Below are 21,299 nucleotides of genomic sequence, written 5' to 3'. Positions count from 1 at the left end.
GAACGAGGTTGTTTGGTGTGACGGGGATTCGAACTCGCGACCTTATGATTGCGAGTCGAGCGCCCTAACTGGCTAAGGATTTCCTCAGTAACATAGCTCATCAGGCTGGCTGGGATGAAATATATATAGTAGAGGTCGTAGTAATATTTATATAAGGCTTATATTAGAATAACAATTGTCATAGCGGAAAAGTTTTTTGTTGACGAGACATATTTATAATAAATTACATTTGTGATTAGATAGCATTATTAACTCAAATAAAATAGTCTAATTTGTCCCTCTCCATCAATATATGTATTACAAAATAAATTTATTACTGCGCTAGCCGATTAACGCTGTACTGTTCCGACCACTGTTTCGACGTAGTATTATAGATTAGGTTGTTTATCAGTAGTGTTACATCAACGATTAGTTTTTATAAGTTAAGGCTAACCTATGGTGCTAATAACTTTACGTTATTGAAAATTAGTTTCTATGTCTTAATTCTGTTAACGTTGGTTGAACGTACTACCATTGCCACATTGCGGTACTATTTCGATTACTTGTATCTGTAAGTTGTGAATTTTTAACTAAAGTTCATGCACTCTTGGCAACTTATGTTACAAAGCTTTTAAGATTTTGCATACAAAATAAGCATGTAATATTTACTTACTTAAAGTGTAGCGTACGTACTCATTGTCGCATAGGGTTCATTTTAATATTCGTTTTAGTTTTCAAGATTAGATAGGCTTAAGTTGGTTGAATTATCAAACCTTTTGTGAATGATTCGTGAGCTATGACATTAGCAAGTTATCCCTTAAAATTTAGTAGTGTAATCTGTCTTTACCACAGTTTTATGATATAATTACAAATATAATGTTGTCAAATAAATATCTCCAAATAAATATAATATTGGATGATTAGTAGTAATGGATGATTTCCAACTAACAAACGGATTTTTATTTTATTTTATTATAACATTAACTAACCAAGAGCTGTATACAATTTATGAAACCTTACATGAGTTGAGAAAGTGTTTGGTCAACTAACGACAGTACAGATGTGTAATTTGGTATTCTCAACGTTCTTGATATTTAAGAATGTGGTGTAAATCCAACAGGTTATTTGGAATAACGTTACCCGTCTATAATATTTGTTATTCATTGAGAGGGGAAATAATCTGGGAAACTTTATTGACAGATATGTTTTGTGAATATTGTTGTGTGAAACAACCATTGGAAATTTGCTTTTTTAAACGTTCAATCTCACCAGATTTGACTTTTTTCATTTTAAAGACTTGTAACAGTTTTCTTCATTGAAGATGTTGTTAGGTTGAATTATTTTAGAATTTTATTGAATAGATGAATGCATGTGATGAAATACATATATGTTGACATTTAATTCAAATTTTTCTTGGCATCTTGTCTCTTAACTGTTTATATAAGCTACTGGTTTAATAGAAGTTGGCCAGTTTCTTAAGTAATTGTCTAAATAATTTTGCTAAATGGAAGTTTGTTTGTTTTTTACTTTTAGTTTTGACCAGGTCACATAATACTGAACAACTTAGCAAAAATAAAAAAAGTCAGAGCCAGTTTATCATTCAGATATTTACCAAGACTTCCTTTAAGTTTGTTGCATGTACTGCATCTTACAGTAATTCGTTCTAAGGTATGGCCTGCCATCATGTTAATGTTGTAAACTATAACAATGCAATGTTAATAACTAACCATTTAGGTTGAGAATAATTTTGTAATCATTGTCTGTGCTACACAAAAAGAGTAGATAGACTGAAAAGGACTAATAATTAAAGATATGTTAAAGTTTTAATGTTAAGGAGAGTCAAAGTCTTTGTAAAAATTTTAAACTGTTAAGAACAGAGGACCAACAGACATAACCACAAAGTTAATCAAAATAATACTGCACTTCATCTAGTTAGCATTATAACAATTGTTCAATAATACAAGTATCATGTCTGTCGTTTCCCAGCTCGCCTGGCGAACCTTACGAACACTGGATGTAGCAGATATAATGTAGTTGATATGTAGCTATAGACTTACCTTTACTTTCACTCATGAATTGTAAGATGTAGGTGACCATACACAAGTAAAAAAGACAGAGATAGTGGTGTAATGTTTAGGATAAGTGTGAATAGGTGGTCTCACATGAGGAAATGGAATGTTTGAAGCACCTAAAGGTGTTTATCAGAGGTAACTTGTCTACAGGTGAGGGCTAGTTTCATTTAAAGAAACTGGTAGGATAACATTAGTGACAGAGGTTGGAGTACAAGGAAAACAAGAGATTCAAAGGGAGTAACTTGTGGGTTCGTCAGTTCTTCTAGATGGTAGTTCAGCATATAATAATAAATCTAATTTGATGTTTAATGACTCAACACATTGGCTTCCACATGACCCACTGATGGGTCGTGATAGTCTTCCACGGTGAGTTGTCATCTACTTTCATTTTAAAAGACCACTTATTGACTGGGACACAACAGCTACATCTACGTTCATCCTAATAATAGTTATTGTAAAGTGACTATTGGGACCTTGGAAGGTATTGGCAAAATAGGCTTGGGAATCACCATATTGAACAAAATCAGTAATGATTATAGTTCTTCAACTTAACCTAGCTAACAGTAATTCCCAAAACAGTGGTTCAAATAACTGATACAATAGTGTTTTGAACAGTCTTGTGTCTTGTTATCCCATGTGGCTTGATGAGCCCTGGTATAGGGTAAAAGTTCTCTTCAGCTCTGGATGTGACAGATATAGGGTTGTTAAAATATTGTTATATTCTTTGTTGCTTTAGTAAGTTCCTTTAATTATTAATGTTGTTTGTAAATACCAAATTTAGAGCATAAGTCGAATATTGTTTTTAAAAAAGTCTAAGGCTTACAGAAAAACATCACAGACTTTAGAGTTGTTATTGTAATGTTAGTACTACAACTGAAATAAAAGGAATTGACATAGAAGTTAACATAAATTGACAAAAAGGAAATCTTGACCTACTAATCTTTCATCTGGATGAAGAAAAGGTTGTGTACGTGATGTATTTATACATGTTTTCTTGTTATCTGGATGAGGAAAAGGTTGTGTACGTGATGTATTTATACATGTTTTCTTGTTATCTGGATGAGGAAAAGGTTGTGTACGTGATGTATTTATACATGTTTTCTTGTTATCTGGATGAGGAAAAGGTTGTGTACGTGATGCATTTATACGTTTTCTTGTTATCTGGATGAAGAAAAGGTTGTGTACTTGACGTATTTATACGTGTTGTTATCTGGGTGAAGGAAAGGTGCATGTGATGTACTTGTACATGTTTGTTATCTGGGTGAAGGAAAGGTTGTGCATGTGATGCATTTGTATTTGTAGGATTTCTTGATGAGGTACCATTCAAAAGATTAACTAAGGGAATTGTATCTCTAGGAGTAGGAGCAAGATTAGTTGGTTGGACTGTAGGGTGGTTGGATAGGGGAAACGGAACCTTGTTATTAATGATGTCGTACAAACTGGACATCTTTTATTAGTGGAGTGCAGTAACACTTCTTATATTAAGGATATTGATATGGACAATTAGAAAATTTGACATTAAATGTTTAGTTGCTTGTAACTGTGTTGAGGCATTACAGATTACATGGAACAACTGATAAGTTGGTTGTATATTTGACAAGCAAGTTTTACCTGTAGTAAATGCAAGATAATGGATATATCTTATTATAACTTGGATAACATGTTAATATGCAAAGGAATCAACACAGTGGTGGGACTGAAAAAAAGAATGTTGACCTAAAGCGAGTTCAATGAATCACTCAAGCCATTAAAACAGTGCTATGTTACAACCTTGTAGAATGTTAGGGTGTATTTACAGAAATATTGATTATAAGTGAAAAAAAAAGGCAAGTTTTAAAAAACCAAAATATATAACTATGCTTTACTTGGCAGTGTGTATGGCTTTGGTCTCATCATCTAAGCAGAAATATTGAATTATTGGAAGGAGTTCAAAGAAAATGACCAGAATTATAATTGGGATGGAAGAATGCTCAGGAGGATTGGATAAGATTCTTTGTTCTCAAGAGAAAAGTGATGGGATGGATAAGATAAATGCCTCTATTTTTTTGCTGTATATTTTGCTGTATAAACAAGTTTAATATTTGAATACATTCAGGCATAATTAAGACAATTTTATTGTTCAACCAGCTGGTTGACTCTCGTAATGAGTTGGTAAATGGAGGCTGATACTTTATTGGAGTTTGAGAGGGTGATGAGTTGCTTTTGGCAGATGGAAGCTGTGCTTTACAGGAGTTTAAGAGGGTGGTTAATGATTTTCTAAAAGTTGGATTTAAATTTGTACTTTTTTTATGAATGGATGTGCAAGGACATCCTTGAAACCAAATGGTCCCTTGTTATCTGTAGGTTATGCTGTGGTTACAGTGGGCCATGCTTATCCATCTTGTTATTAATTTAACATGATCTGTCCAGTCAAGTGACCAGTGTGTTTTCTTGCATTAAATGGATGCATGCAAATCAAACTGCTGTAATCATTCATTTCATGAATAACATGCTTCTTAAATTGAGATGATCATTTTAAGTTTATTAAAATAGACCTAAAATCTGTTACCTTTTTCTAAATAGAACTCAGAAACAATAAAAGTTTTTTTTTTGTTTTCTTTAACCTCAAACAATGATAATTTATACAGCAAAGTTTTATAGAAATATTATTATTAGTCATGCTTGCATCTGGTGTGTTAATTGTTTTGTAGTCTTATTCAGTTGTAAAACAAACCCTGACTTTATAAGGATACTGAAAATCTGCAGCTGTAGGTCCTCTAGTTTAATGGTATCTTGCAGCTGAGTATATTTTGTAGAACTTGCATCTGATTGTATAAAAAAAAAACTATAATTTTAAGATTTAAGTTTAGGTTAGTGTTATCACATTCATAACTTTGATTTAAAATATTTCTTACTTATTGGCCTGGAATGCCTGCTAGCTAGATTTTTTTTAAAAGGCCTGTCAGAATTCTTCTAAAGTTTAAAATGTGTTTGTTGTTGTTATTTCGCAGAAAAATAAGTGTTAATTGCTGTTGATGGTTAAATTACTTTGTTTTTCGTAAATATTTTTGTTTTAAGCTGCGTTTTCTTCAAATAACAAGCTACAAGGTTTTAAAAACATGCATTTTTTTTTATACATTCACTGCACAATAAGCAGTTTTACACTGCAAAATTTAAATTCCTTTTGCCACGTAACAACAGTTGGAGCTGTGCATTACTGCTGTTTTTGTACCGTTTCCAAGACAACTGTAAAGGGAAGAATGTGATTCATTATAAAGAGTGACAAATTTAATTTGTTATTAAAACAAAATATACTTTATTATGATTTATAAATATTATGTACATTAAATAAAGTAAACACTGTACTAATAACATTATTTATTCTTTTAAAATGTTTTTAAAGTTAACTCAGAATAGTTGGTGTAGAAGTGTTATAATAAAACTTGTAGTTTTGATACCAATGCTTGGTTCTGTGTCATTTGTGTAATAATGTTTTAGGTTAGTTCTGGCTGTTTGGGTGAGTAATCAGTGGACATTACATAGATAAGAGCTTTATTGCTTTTGAATTAATTAGTGATATTTGTAATAGGGTTTTATTTCAAATTTCTAAAATTGTCTTCTTTTTAGCTCGGAAGACACGAAGAAGAAAAAGAATGCCACTATTAATGAAGGGGATGAGACAATATGTTAAACATTTGAAACAACCCTTCAAATGTATGGTGAACTGTACTCTGTGTGGCCTCATCACTGCTTTTATAACCTTTATCATTGGTATACCATTACTGGTGTTCTTTGGGTCCAACCTCAGTCAGGATGAAGTTATGAAAAGGTTAGTGCTGTGTTTCTGGATTCTTCTTTTCATTGGAAGCTGACTTGTGACATGTCTATCTGTTTAGGATGTTTGCACAAAGTTACAAAAGCTTGTCAGTGTATGGCCATGGCTAAGTTTGAACTACTAGAGTAGAGAAAAGGTCATTATTCAGTCAGGTTACCCTCTTTTTTTATGGTACATTCAAAACCCCAACTTCTAGAGTGCAGTTTTGAAGTAACAGTATGTAAACCTTGGATTCACACTCTGTTTGTTCTAACCAGTAAGTTGTGCTCTTTCAATGATAGCAAGAATTGATATTAAATGGTTCAAGTGGTGGTAGTTGTTTATGCCTGAGAAATAAAAGAAATTAATTTCTGAAGTGTTTTCTTCTTTTTCATAAGTTAATTTTCTTCTCGTACATTTCATTACAACTATTGTTTATATGTATAAAGTCTTATGAAATGGTGAGAATATGAAAATCATAAACAACATTTTACACCAGTCTGTAAATACCAGAAAGAAACCAGTTGACCACCAGAGGTGCCCTGGCTAGCTGCATAACCTCCTTGAGAGGCCATCATCTTAGCACATGCACATTAAGGTAATCTTAATTTTAAAACAAAACATTGAAAAAGAATCAGAATATCTATATTTATTTCATGTGAGAAAATTAACTAAAACAAAAATAAGAAGCTTCTAAGCCTAACAAGACTTCAGTAAAAGGAAGCACCGAGTGAAATGTTTCATTTACCACCCATGTGGAGTTTATCTTAGCTGACTGATGGATCTTTTGGTGATTTATTTGCTTTTGACAAAATATTTACTGCTGCAGTGTATGTATAACATGCAGTCATAAAAGTGTAAAATTAGAAGAAAGACTGTCAGAAAAACCTTTAATATTTATTTAGGTGGTTCTAGTGATGATATAAGTAAAATATGGAACTGTAAGATGAAAATAAGTATTTTTATTCTTGGCATGAAAATTACCTTTCACTAAGTCTGACTCATGAACTTACAGATGAATCTTCAGTAAAAAAAAGGTTTTATTAAATCAGTTCCTTTCTTTTTTACAGTGGACTTGTTATGTTTACTGAAAGCATGCTTAGTAAGTACAGGAAGCATTAGTATGTAAAGATGTGGGGTTTTCAGTGTTGCTACATAAAGAACTTATTTTTCCATGTATAATTTTGTCTTTTGTCCATAAATACTTAGTTTATGAAGACTGAACAGGTGTCAGGGATTGACAGTTTTATTTTGTGTGTTGGCTGGTAAAATAATAATTGATTACTGTGAGTGTCAGTAACTTTGACCAGAAGAGAGGTTGCTTAAATATTTAGGAAAACAATTGACTTCACACGTGTACACTTACACATGCATATTTTATACTCTGTAGAAGACTTTTTTTCTTTTTTTTACTACTAAGTTGATTCATAACTTATCTGTACTGACTAGTTTGTACCTAACTTCTTCTGGTATATAATTTGTAAAATCTTTTTTGGATAGTTAAATAAGCATATAATTTGGTTGGCTTACCTGAAAGGTGAAGAAAGACTGATAGTTCAAATGACAAATCAGATAATAATATTATTATTGTAATAGTGTCACAGTATTGTGCAGTATTAACTATTTGATCAGAAAAATTATTAATTTTTAAAACCGTTTTCTTGGGTGAGAGCAGTGGTTATTTGAAACTGGGAATCAAGGAATCAAAGTAATGTCAAACTTAAATGAGAAAACTGGTTATCTGAAACTGGCAATCAAGGAATCAAAGTAATGTCAAACTTAAATGAGTAAACTGGTTATCTGAAAATAAGAATCAAGGAATCAAAGTAATGTCAAACTTAAATGAGTAAACTGGCTACCTGAAACTGGGATTCATCTGGATTTGATTATCTTAAATGAAAATTTGAGGTTGTGTAACATTTGTAATTATCAATTCAAGATTGAGAAGTGATGATGGAACATACAATGGACACAAATTTTAACAGGTAAAATACGTCATCTCTTGATTATTGATGGTGTTGGAGGCCTAAGATCTCATATTTTCTGTAGGGTGCCAGCATGGATTGGGTTGATAGCAGCAGGAACTGGTGTCATGTGTCTTTTAATGGCAATCACACTGTGTGTCTTCTTGTACCGGCTCTTTCACCAACATCAGGCAGCAGTGAATAGAATGGTAAATATCTTGTTTTGTAACTGATTTAAAGAAAGGTGTAATGTGGATTATACAAATTTGTGAGCAGTTGTTACATGTAGCCCTGAAGCTAGATTACAATGAGCCCTTGTCCTACACAGGGTTGAACTGGAAAAAAAAAGCATTTTTGGTGAGGGATGAGGAAGGATTGGCTTCAAAATTTGTGTTCTCAGTAATACTGAAATGCTCCTTTCACCAAAATTCAGCAGATTATCTGTGCAATTAGAAGATTCAGGTTATATTAGTGCTAAGTTAAACTGGAATCTGTTTATTTAAACAAAACCAAAAAAAAACCATGCTGTGCAGTACACTTTCATAAACATGTCTTACATGTTTCCAGTAGCTAGGAAATGATGTACGAGAAGCAAAATAAACTATTAATAAGTGAAGGATATGTGGAATCTTCAATTGGTGTGACAGTTAGGAGAAGATGTAGGAGTAATAACCATCTGAATGAAGTTAGTGAAGGATATGTGGAGTCTTCAAGTGGAGTGGTAGTTAGGATATGTAGGAGAAATAAGCATCTGGAAAGTTAGTGAAAGATATGTGGAATCTTCAAATAGGGTGGTAGGTACGAGATGTAGGAGAAATAACCATCTGATTGAAGTTAGTGAAACGATATGTGGAAACTTTAAGTAGATGTGTATTTAGGAGATGATGTAGGAGAAATAACCATCTGAATGAAGTTAGTGAAGGATATGTGGAATCTTCCAATAGAATGGTACTTAAGATATGGTGTACTAGAAATAACCATCTGATTGAAGTTAGTGAAGGATATGTGGAATCTTCTAGTAGAGTTGTAGTTGAAATATGATGTGGGAGAAATAACCACCTGAATGAAGTTAGTGAAGGATATGTGGAAACTTCAAGTAGAGTAGAAGTTAGGAGATGCACGAGAAATATCGAATTTGTGTTAGTGAAGATCTGGAATCTTGAAGTAGAGTGGTAGTTAGGAGATGTAGGAGAAATAACCATCTGATTGAAGTTAGTGAAGGATATGTGGAACCTTTAGGGAGAGTGATTGTTAGGATATGATGTAGGAGAAATAACCATCTGATTGAAGTTAGTGAAGGATATGTGGAATTTTCTAGTAGAATTATAGTTAGGATATGATGCAGGAGAAATAACCATCTGAATGAAATGTGTGAAGGATATGTGGAAACTTGAAATAGAGTGGTAGTTAGGAGGTGGTGTAGTAGAAATAACCATCTGAATGAAATGAGTGAAGGATATGTGGAACCTTTAAGGAGAGTGATTGTTAGGATATGATGTAGGAGAAATAACCATCTGATTGAAGTTAGTGAAGGATATGTGGAATTTTCTAGTAGAATTATAGTTAGGATATGATGCAGGAGAAATAACTATCTGAATGAAATGAGTGAAGGATATGTGGAAACTTGAAATAGAGTGGTAGTTAGGAGGTGGTGTAGGAGAAATAACCATCTGAATGAAGTTAGGAAGGGATATATGGATATTCAAGTAGAGAAGTTGTTATTAGATGTAGGAGAAATATCAAATTTCTGTTAGTGAAGATGTGGAATCTTGAAGTAGAGTAGTAGTTAGGAGATGTAGGAGAAATATCTATTTGAAGTTAGTGAAGGAAAAGTGAATGTTGCACAGTGGTAGTTATGAGATGATGGAGAAATAACCATCTGATTAATGTTAGAGAAGGGTATGTGGAAACTTCCACTAGAGTGATAGTTATGAGAAGATGTAGGAGTAATGACCATCTAACTGAAGTAAGTGAAGGATATGTGGAATCTTTAAGTAGAGTTGTAGTTAGGAGATGTAGGAGAAATATCTAAATGGTGTTTGTGAAGGTGTGGAATCTTCAAGTAGAGTGGTAGTTACGAGATGATGTAGGAAAAATAAACATCTGCCTGAAGTTAGTGAAGGATATGTGGAATGTTGTACAGTGGTAGTTATGAAATGATGTTGGAGAAATAACCATTTGATTGAAGTTAGTGAAGAATATGTGGAAACGACCAGTAGAGTGGTAGTTAGGATATGGTGTTGGAGAAATTACCATCTGATTGAAGTTAGTGAAGGATATGTGGAAAATTCCAGAAGAGTGGTAGTTAGGAGGTGTAGGAGAAATATCTAATTGGTGTTGGTGAAGGATATGTGGAATCTTCCTGTAGAGTGGTAGTTGGGATATGATATAGGAGAAACCACCATGTGAATGAAGTTAGTGAAAGATATGTGGAATCTTCAAGCAGGGTGGTAGTTAGGAGATATACGAGAAATAACCATCTGATTGAAGTTAGTGAAGGATATGTGGAAATTTCAAGTGGAGTGACAGTTAGGAGATGATGTAGGAGAAATAACCATCTGATTGAAGTAATTGAAGGATACGTGGAAAATTTAAATAGAGTGGTCGTTAGGTTATGATGTAGGAGAAATAACCATCTGATTGAAGTTATTGAAGGATATGTAGAATCTTCCAGTAGAATTGTATTTAGGGTATGATGTAGGAGAAATAACCATCTGAATGAAATTAGCGAAGGATATGTGGAAATTTCAAGTAGTGATAGTTAGGAGGAGATGTAGGAGTAATGAACATCTAACTGCAGTTAGTGAAAGATATGTGGAATCTTTTAGTAGAGTGGTAGTAACGAGATGTAGGAGAAGTATCTAATTGGTGTTTGTGAAGATGTAGAATCTTAAAGTGGAGTGGTACTTAGGAGATAATGTAGGAGAAATAAACATCTGATTGAAGTTAGTGAAGGATATGTGGGATCTTGTAGTGGAGTGGTATTTGTGATATGATGTAGGAGAAATAACCATCCGAATGAAGTTAGTGAAGGATAGGTGGAATCTTCAAGTAGAGTGGTCATTAGGAGAAGATGTAGGAGTAATGATCATCTAACTGAAATTAGTGAAGGATATGTGGAATGATCAAGTGGAGTGATAATTAGGAGATATAGGAGAAATATCTAATTGGTGTTAATGAAGATGTGGAATCTTGAAGTAGTGTGATAGTTAGGATATTATGTAGGAGAAATAACCATGTGATTGAAGTTAGTGAATAATATGTGGAATCTTCAAGTAGAGTGGTAGTTAGGATATGTAGGAGAAGTATATAATTGGTGTTAGTGAAGGATATCTGGAATCTTCAAGTAGTGGTAGTTAGGAAATGATGTAGGAGAAATAACCATCTGATTGAAGTTAATGAAGGATATGTGGAAACTTGAAGTTGAGTAGTAGTTAGGAGATATAGGAGAAATATCTAATTTGTCTGAGTGAAGATGTGGAATCTTGAAGTAGTGTGGTAATTTGGAGATGTTGGAGAAATAACCATCTGATTGAAGTTAGTGAAGGATAAGTGGAATCTTCCAGTACAATTGTAGTTAAGATGTGATGTAGGTGAAATAACCATCTGAATGAAGTGAGTGAAGGATATATGTAATCTTCAAGGAGAGTGGTAGTTAGGAGATGTAGGAGAAACATCGAATTTATGTTAGGGAAGGATATGTGGAATGTTGTACAGTGGTAGTTATGAGATGACGTTGGAGAAATAACCATCTGATTGAAGTTAGTGAAGGATACGTGGAATCTTCCAGTACAATTGTAGTTAAGATGTGATGTAGGAGAAATAACCATCTGAATGAAGTTAGCTAAGGATATGTGGAAATTTCAAGTAGAGTGATAGTTAGGAGGAGATGTTGGAGTAATGAACATCTGATTGAAGTTAGTGAAGGATATGTGGAATCTTTAAGTAGAGAGGTAGTCAGGATATGTGGGAGAAATAACCATTTGGTTGAAGTTAGTGAAGGATATGTGGAATCTCGAGGAGAGTGGTAGTTAGGAGATGATGTAGGAGAAATAACCATCTGATTGAAGTTAGAGAAGGATATGTGGAAACTTCCAGTAGAGTGGTAGTTAGGATATGGTGTAGCAGAAATAACCGTTTGATTGAAGTTAGTGAAGGATATCTGGAATCTTCAAGTAGCGTGGTAGATAGGAGATTATGTAGGAGATATAACCATCTGATTGAAGTTAGTGAAGGAAATTTCCAGTTAAGTGGTAGTTAGGAGATGATGTAGGAGTAATAACCATCTGATTGAAGTTAGTGAAGGATATGTGGAATCTTCAAGTAGAGTGGAAGTTAGGATATGGTGTAGCAGAAATAACCGTTTGAAGTTAGTGAAGGATGTGTGGAATCTTCAAGTGGAGTGGTAGTTAGGAGATGGTGTAGGAGAAATAACCATCTTGTTGAAGTTAGTGAAGGATATGTGCGATCTTTTAGTAGAGTGGTAGTTAGAAGATGATTTCATTGAAGTGAAGGAGAGGAGGTTGGGTAGTTGTTTTTTTTTATTTTTCAGGCTTTTTATCTTAAAATACTTTTCAATTGCCTTGATAATAGGATCATAGTTTATAGAGATTTACTACATGTGAATCCCAAATCTTCTTTTCTATACAGAAAACAATAAATACCAGGGACATTTCATTCAGGAAAACTTATTTAAATCAAGTTATTTTTGTAATGTGTTGGTAGCTCTCTTTGGATATTTCTTGTAAGTTTCATTATGTAATAACTTGAGAGGTTTAATTATGAATCAAGTTAGAAATCAAGACATTTCCAACATTTCAAGAATTAGATTTTTTTATGTTAACAGTGGTTTTTCTGAAACTAGGTCAATCCTTGTTGAATATGTATAACAAAGAGCAGAAATATAGTTGCATGTAAAACTAAGATAAGAGAATGATGTAATGTGGTTGTTTTTTCCATGAATTTTTAGGGAGAAACACCACCAGGAAATGCCAGACAGTTTGCTCCAGATGTCTATCCAGTACAACATCCAGCATCTTCTGGACCCCTGTCACTTCCTATTTCTCCATCAGCACCTCTGATGTAAGCTTTGATGTGGTATTTCAATACTAGAAGCTTGGTTGTTTAAGTTGTGGTGAACTGTATTGTATCTTTTCCTTTATTTGTACTTTTAATGCCAGGTATACCTTGATCTCTCCCTCCCATACCTCCAGGAAAAAGTGTGGTAGCTTTCTCGCTGACGTGAGTTTACCGTGTTTTAAAAAAACAAGAAAACTTTGGAAATTTCAGAGTTAAGAAAATGACAAGTTTAAAAAATGTAATTTTTTAAGGCTGAAACTAGAAACCATTTAGTAAAATTTAGTTTCTTGCAGTTTGGTCAAGTATTTCTACTGTCAAGAGGAATCATTAAGGTACGTCACTGACAACCCTTTTGTCCGGAAATAGTTAAAAGTGTAGTTATAAAAATTAGTATGTGGAGGTTTTCTGTCCTGAGATTAAATATGTATTTTTGTCTTGTGATAAATGGAATGTTCTTATGAAGGAGATAAAATGAGTTACCCTATGAAAAATATGTACAGTTAGCTTTACATATATGGTTTACATTTCGGTATATCTGTAAAACTTTGGAAGAGGAAGTTACTTGTGGAATTATAGCCCTTGTTCTTGTGACTAGAAGAAAGTTAAGGTAAATTGTTTGTCATTATCAGTTTATTCCTTGGCCTGAACAAGTGTAATTTAAAAATGTATATAAAATAATGTTTGAACAATGAAGTACTCCTGCTTTGAAAGCTTTGTTTTTCTTTGTTGTTGGTGTAGGTTTGCCAATATCTGATATTCCAAGCTTTTATTGTTTTAACATTACAGCAATTAATTTACTAATGTTGTGAAATAATTGATTAATTGAAACTGAGTAAATTGACTAATGCTGCACGTTAATCGATTATTTATATTTCATTAACCACTCAATATAGTTGGGCTTTTTAAGTGTGATTTTGTTATATTTGATTTCTTAGCTAATCAGTTATTGTTTTAGTTTTGCATATTATGATCTTAAAAAGTTGTAATCATTACAATACTCTGATTTCTAAGGTACAAAACAGATGTGTATCTGTAGTGCTGTTTTTGTCATGTGTTGTCTTTTAGTATATAGGTCTGTCATTAAATCTGTTGAGTATTATAGTATGCATTTCTTTTATTTCAGTGGAACTATTATTCCCTTTCATATTTTCTTGTTCATTTCTAGAGATGAGAAGCAAGAAGAGAAAATAACACCAAAAAACAGTCAACCATTGTGAACGTTCTTCTTTTTACTTATTTAATATCTCAGTATTGAAGTGAATTGGCCTGCCTTTCTTTGATCCAGGTGTTCAACAGCATGGTGGGTGTGTACATCTGTCAACACTGTATGCCCAAATGTTTTGCTTGTTGTGTTTAAAAGTGCATATTTTTGTGAATTCACTTGTACTTTTGGTAATGCAAAGATGTTTTATTAATACATCACCATGATTCCATCTTCAGAATTGCAGTATTGTTAAATTTCACTTATTTGTTTTAAGTCTATAACTTAAATCTATCTATTGCAGTTGTATTGGTGACATCAAATTAAAATGTCCTAGAAATCATTTTTAGACAGCTGTACAATTATGGCATGAAGATAGTGACTCGGTAGGTTTCAAGTCTGATAGAAAGTTCTGGGTGATTTTCTGGTAATAGTCAATGGATATATATATGTACTTTTGTATGAAGCAATGTTCTTTTACCATTCAGTATAGACTCCTTACTGATGCTAAATGTAACTGTGGAATTTAAAAACTTTTAACCACTGTTTCTCAGATGTTTAAAATCGTTTAGTGATATGTGAACTTGTTCTTTGAAGCTGTTTTTAATTTTTTTCTCAAGGAAGTATTTAAAAATGTCTATAATATAAACAAGGTTTTACTTTTGTTAAATGGTTCTTGTGAAGTGTAATTGTGACTGTATCAACCCTTATGTAATCTCAGAATTTGTTTATGATTGTGGAAAGTTTTACAAAAGGAGGAAGAAACCTCTGTCCAGCTATCTTGCATTATGTTCAGGTTTAAATGAGGAATAAATGATCTCTTAGCTTCATATCTCTCTGTTCGTATCATATTTTACATTAATGGTACGTGGTCTCGTAGAAGAGTCATTACTTTATTGGATGTGTAATAATTTCTTCCTGTATGTTACTTTCTGTAAAATATTTGGGAAACATGAGGCTTAGAGAGTGGCATACTGAGATGTTGATACTTCATGTCCCATTACTGCCCAAAAAAGGGGAAAATTACACAATACACTTTGGGGCCATGGGTGTATTATTATAAGAGCAACTATCAAATCCTACTTCTCAGTTTGTAGCCCAAGAGATGGTAGTAGGTGCTGTTAAATAGCTATCTTCATTTCTATATATCAACATAAGATTACTGCACGACTAACCCTTGAATAGGCTCTGCATCCATGTTGCTTTGTGCCAGGCCACTTTGTGGTTTGATGGCTTTATGGAGTAAGTGTTTTGTAAATATTTGATAGTTCATTGTCTGTAGTTTGGATTTTGTTCACAAGTAACTTAAACAAGTAACTATATATTTGTCAGGTCACACTTGTAGGATATATCCCACTCTATTCTTCACTGTCAGTATGTACTGTTTCTTGGTTGTAGAATATATCCCACTCTATTCTTTGCTGTCAGTATGTACTGTTTCTTGGTTGTAGAATATATCTCACTCTTTTCTTCACTGGCAGTATATATTGTTTCTTGGTTGTAGAATATATCTCACTCTACACTTCACTGTCAGTACGTACTGTTTCTTGGTGCTGGAATTAGTTTCTGCAAATCTCACTGAGATGTATTTTATGTCTCTTTCTAAATCATAATTTGTATATTTTTTCTGGCCAATGTGCATGTTTATTATTACTGAAAATATAATATCGGAAATTGGCTATTTAGGCAAGTCTTAACAGACTTTTTCAGTATATTAAATCTTTGATTCCAGCACCCTAAACTATATTTTGTTGTAGCATTTAGCTCTAACAATAACATTTCTTTTAATTCTTTGAAGTTTCTGTGGAACCAGGAGAAAATTTGTTAACCCTAATATAATAAACACCGCTGCTTTGTGCGTGTTGTCCTTAAAACCGTTTGGTGTGTTATAAGTTACCTAGTTGTATTTTATGGAAATGCATGTGGGAGAACTGGTTCTTGTGTGGATTCATGATGAGAAAGTTGCTTGCATGTTAATTACATCTAAGAACTTCATGTACCTATAATTCTTCTTAAATATTAGAGCCAACTGTGTGCATGCTGATATACGAACTAGTCGCAAGCATCCATTCACTGTGTTGTTTTCTTAAAACTTCTCTTACGTGTTAATAATGTCTTGTAACACAGTGATAGAGTATGGATAACAGTATTAATAGTTGTTTTATGTTTATGAAATGTTGAAATAACTTAAATACTTTGGACAGTAAGTAAGATTTTGACGTCATCCACATCTGTGGTTGAACAACACGAAAATGCATCATGTCAGCTGTCATTTTTAAGTACTAATTCTATCTGTGTAACATTAAGAGCCCAGATATGGTCCATTATTATAATTCTAGAAGAAAGACTGATCTGAGAAGGAAATAAAATGCAGTTACAACTTTAAAAGGTTTGTAAAAAAAAACATTGTTTGAATAGGTGTGGGAATAACTTAGAAAATTGGATAAAATAGTGGCTGGGTGGAAGTAAGCAAAGGGTTGTTATGTATGGAGTTCAGTCCAACTGAATTAATGTTGCAAATGATGTTTCTCAGGGCTCAGTCTTTGGACCTTTGCTCTTTTTGATTTACATTAATGATGCTGATAAAGCAATGTTCAATAAATTACTTGTATTAACACTTAGGTGTTACTGGCTGTAAAGAGGATTCTGCTCATTTACAGAATGATTTAACACATTTAATGAGTTGGGAAAATAAATAGAAGATAGGTTTTAATTATAATAAATACAAGATAATGTGTGAGTTATCATAATTTGGATTGAAATAACCTTAACAGTGTTATAAAAGAAAGGGGTCTTGGTGTAATAGTTGATCAGTCTCTAAAGCCATCCAAGCACTGTACTGTTGCAAATGATAGGGCAAATAGAATTTTAGGTTGTATTTGCAGAAGTACTGAATAGAAGTCTAAAGAGGATATAATTTTATTGTACAGGTCACTGGTCAGGCCACATTTGATATGTGTCCATTCTTGGGCACCTTACTGTATGAAGGACATTGAATTGTTGGAAAGGGTTCAGAGAAGGGTTATTAAAATGGTGCATCTGATGGAGAGATTGTCATATGAGGAGAGGTTGAAATCTCTTAAACTGTTATCTCAATCAGATCCCCTCTGATTTCTTTTTGAAGAGGTGTTTGAGATAGTAAAGACCATTTTTACAAATATTTACCAGTGAGAATAGTAGGACACAAATATAACTTTTGGTACGATTGGAACCATTTTCATCTAAGACAATTTTATTTTTCTAACAAGGTACAGGTTGCCTCCAGATGTAGAGCTGGTACATTTGATAAGTAAATGAATAATAATGATTAGCTTTAAGGTTTAAAAAAAAAACATTTCTTAACATTCTTAGTTTAGATCCAATGTTGTCCAAAAACGTTTAGTACTTTACAAGTTATTTTAAAACACACATTCCAAATGCAACTATTATTATGAATGTCATCAAATACATAGTATAGTGTTTACATGTATTTTACCAAACAACATTGCTTATAATTAGCTCTTTCTTGTATTCACACCATATCATTACAGTTAATTCTATAGTTGCAAGTACTGTTAATGTACCATGTTAGGCTTACGTGCACGTAACTTTTAAATATTTAACTACTGTAATACTAATTGCAGAATCATTGTTCAGCAATTTTAATGTATTTTGTTTGTTACATTTATGGTTCATAGAGTGTTCAGAATAAGTGGGGATTTTTTCTAAGTCTATAACTATCTTAAAACACAATTGTAAATATTCTTCAGGTTTGTCCATTTGAAAACCTTGATTACTGACTTTCAGCACACCTTGTACATAGCATAGTGCAAACAGTGACTCATTATTAATATTGTATTACAACTAACACCAAAGCTTCAAGGTATTGCCTATAACCTATATAGTTTGTAATGTGCTGTTGTCATAACATAGGAAGTTTTGTTGATTGCATCATTGTCATAAACTTATCAGGTATTATAGGTGAATTATATAGCAGCATTTTATACGTGAAATATTTGACTAGCTCGTATGTTCTTGTTATGTCTTAATGTGTTCCATATATTTTCAACATTTTGTACCATTTAAAAGTGCATACTTATTCATGCTTCTAGCCTAAAAAGGTTGTAGAAAAGAAATGATAATGAAAGTAGTTAGGTGTCTCTTATAATGTTTACCTTTACAGAATGAATCCTTAATTGGAAGGTTAAAAATAGTGTCAGCTAGTAGTATGTTTTCAGTTTCTTAAACAAAAAAAAACAAACCTTAAATATCAGCACAAAATATGACTATCAGGAGATAAACTACTTTAATAATCCAAGTTGGGCTTTTTATTTTTGCTACCCAGTACATAATATTTTGAAAAGTGACTGTTTTTTAATAAAGAAATTGGATTATTAGAATGAGATTTGATTTTTAGTTAACTGTTTTTGAATGGTAGATATGTGTATAAGTAACATATACATTGTACCTGTATATGTTTTATAAAGTCGTACAATTGAATGTATAAACGTTGTAATACTCTAAGAATTGAAAATGTTCATAAATATTGAGTTACTTGTGTGACCTATTTAAGTATGTTTGTTGTGGTTCTTAGACGTTGATCATAGTTAAGGTATGAGATTAAAGATGTGTGTGTTTCAAGCTGATATCAAGTGTATTCATGATTACAATATGAGATTAAAGATGTGTGTATTTCAAGCTGATATCAAGTGTATTCATGATTACAATATGAGATTAAAGATGTATATGTTTCAAGCTGATATCAAGTGTATTCATGATTACAATATGAGATTAAAGATGTATGTATTTCAAGCTGATATCAAGTGTATTCATGATTACAATATGAGATTAAAGATGTATGTGTTTCAAGCTGATATCAAGTGTATTCATGATTACAATATGAGATTAAAGATGTATGTGTTTCAAGCTGATATCAAGTGTATTCATGATTACAATATGAGATTAAAGATGTGTATGTGTTTGGGTGAGATCTGTTAAAAGTATACAGTGTTCATTGATGAGGTTTTCACATTCTTGCCACTCCTCCAGTTAATTTTAACAAGTGACGCCACTTTCAGTCTTGTGCATTTATTATGCACAACATTGTTTTTATTTGCAATTAAAAAGTTAAATAAAAACCACAGTAATTTGTAAAAAACATTTTCTTCAGTTCAAGAATCACTTTATAAAAGTTGATTGTTTTTTAAATGTATTTGACGTTGATGCGTTTTAAGTATCGTAATCAATTATTTGAAGGTAAGTAGTGTAATACTAGAAGTTTACTTCTGAATATTCTAACACACTTTATACGTTCACTACTTTCTATATAGATATTTAACCTTATCGCAAAAAATTGTTTTATAAAAAAGTAGATTTATTCTAATGTGTTAGTTTGAAAATAGTCGAGTATTTCTAATGCAGAGCCACCTGCGATGAAAAAAACTCGACTATTCGGTATACAGATTGTAAGGGTGTTGCACCATTTCTATGGATTTTGATATTTCTGAAGAAGTGAAAAGTGAGGCTGAATGATACGACCATTCCGCCAACTAGGCTGCTGCATCTCAAACATGGATTGTTTCGGTTTTAACTGAAATGGTTATTAAAGGAGGTCTCACTTTCCACTTCTTTAGTAAAGTGGTTGGCTGGTACTTACTGATTCTTAAAGGCACTATAAATAGTGTAATATAATTTTCAAAGCTTTCGATCCATAAGTTTATTCACAATAATCACTTTTATATGCCAGTTTTGTGAGAAATCTTCAAACATGTAATAGTTTGAAAATGTGGCTCATATGAGACTTTTGCAGATACTTCTTCTGTTATTACTACAATTATTTATTTATTTTTTCATGATTTTTGCTATAACGATTTTTACTACGATGCCTTCCATTTTCCTTCATTTCTGGCACAACTTTGTACGGCAGAAATTGTCTGTCACATTGTAGAAACACAGCCTACACTTGTTTCTCTTGTATAGTTGATTGTTTTGATAAATGTTTTATTTTGTAAGAACTACAAAATGATATTGGACGTTAAATCAATCTTTTGTTTGAATTCAAAGATTCATCTGTAACATGGCTTCTAATGTAATGTGTACATGAGTTGCGTGACCTTACCTCCACAATGCAACCTACCCGATTCTTCAAGAGGTGTCACACCAAATGGCTAAAACTCTTAATCGATATCAACTGTAAAGTTAAATTAACCTCAATTTCGGCATCAGATTTGGGCTGGAAATTTTGTTACTAGGGAGGTGTAACTAAATTTTTACAAACTAGGCCTAACTGTATTTTTTTTTGGTATAATCTAGTGAGGAGTGGCCGCCATATTACGTTGCTTATTTATCCACATGTAGTTAGTCCACACTATTTCAAAAAGAAGAGTGAGTCTAACACAAATAATTCATTCCTTTTGTTCCGCCCATTTTCGATTATATTGAGATAGAGGGCGCTAAGTTATTCGAGTTGGAAAGAATTCGTAGAACATATGTTAACGTGTCATAATTTCCTAGTTGAAGCACAGAATCGATGCACATTGTACAATTGCATCTGTTATCGCCTCTTACATGACAGCAAGGAGCGATCTTTTTATTGTTTTTAAAGAAATAACTGCTTGCAGTATTTTACCGATAACTATTGTGTTTTAAGAACTACTATATCCAGTAGTTATTTGTGCGTTATTTTTAATAGCACGTATTTATGCTTTCTTTAATCAAATATAAAATTGCTGACTTTTATCGTACGTTTCACATATTTCTGAAACAGTTTCTTTATCACACATTCTAATGTGTGACGTCAGTGAAAACAAATGTACTCACAATAGTATTTACTATTCCGCTAGGCTTAAAACCAGGTGTTCTGCATAAAATAGATAAAATCAACGAGCCCTACAATGGCCAGGTGGTTACGGCACTCGAGTCGTCATCAGAAGGTCGCGGGTTCAAATCCCGGTCAAACATTATCGCCCTTTCAGCTGTAGGGGTGTTATAATGTTACGGTAAATCCCACTGTTTGTTGGTAAAAGAGTAGTCCAGGAATTGGCGGTGACTGGTGATGACGAGCTGCCTTCCCTCTAGTCTTACGCTGCTAAATACGGACGGCGAGCGCAGATCGCCCTCTTGTAGCTTCGCGCGAAATTCAAAAAACAAACAAAAAAATCAACGATGGAAAAATACTTGGGAACTAAATTACAACCTTGCACCTTGTATTCTTCCCCTTCTAGTAAACTAAA

At 32.9% G+C, this 21,299-nt stretch overlaps 1 protein-coding gene across 6 annotated transcripts; it reads left to right on the top strand.

Moving 5' to 3' along the window:
- The first annotated feature begins 4 nt into the window (after window positions 1–4).
- On the top strand, window positions 5–18,998 carry LOC143244485 (uncharacterized). 6 transcript variants are annotated; one of them, XM_076489252.1, is made up of 6 exons: window positions 5–134; window positions 5,658–5,859; window positions 7,894–8,017; window positions 12,778–12,890; window positions 13,181–13,219; window positions 14,053–18,998. In XM_076489252.1, the coding sequence occupies exons 2-6, from the start codon at window positions 5,684–5,686 to the stop codon at window positions 14,102–14,104; spliced, it is 504 nt and encodes a 167-aa protein (XP_076345367.1). In that variant the 5' UTR covers window positions 5–134; window positions 5,658–5,683; the 3' UTR covers window positions 14,105–18,998. The 6 variants fall into 6 exon arrangements, with proteins under 6 accessions (XP_076345367.1, XP_076345370.1, XP_076345366.1 ...); XM_076489251.1 differs by lacking the exon at window positions 5–134 and adding an exon at window positions 307–550; XM_076489254.1 differs by lacking the exon at window positions 5–134 and adding an exon at window positions 620–637.
- The last annotated feature ends 2,301 nt before the right edge of the window (window positions 18,999–21,299 follow it).

Source organism: Tachypleus tridentatus, chromosome 2, assembly GCF_004210375.1.
Source record: "Tachypleus tridentatus isolate NWPU-2018 chromosome 2, ASM421037v1, whole genome shotgun sequence".
NCBI lineage: Eukaryota > Metazoa > Arthropoda > Merostomata > Xiphosura > Limulidae > Tachypleus > Tachypleus tridentatus.
This window is presented reverse-complemented; position numbering and strand designations above follow the sequence as displayed.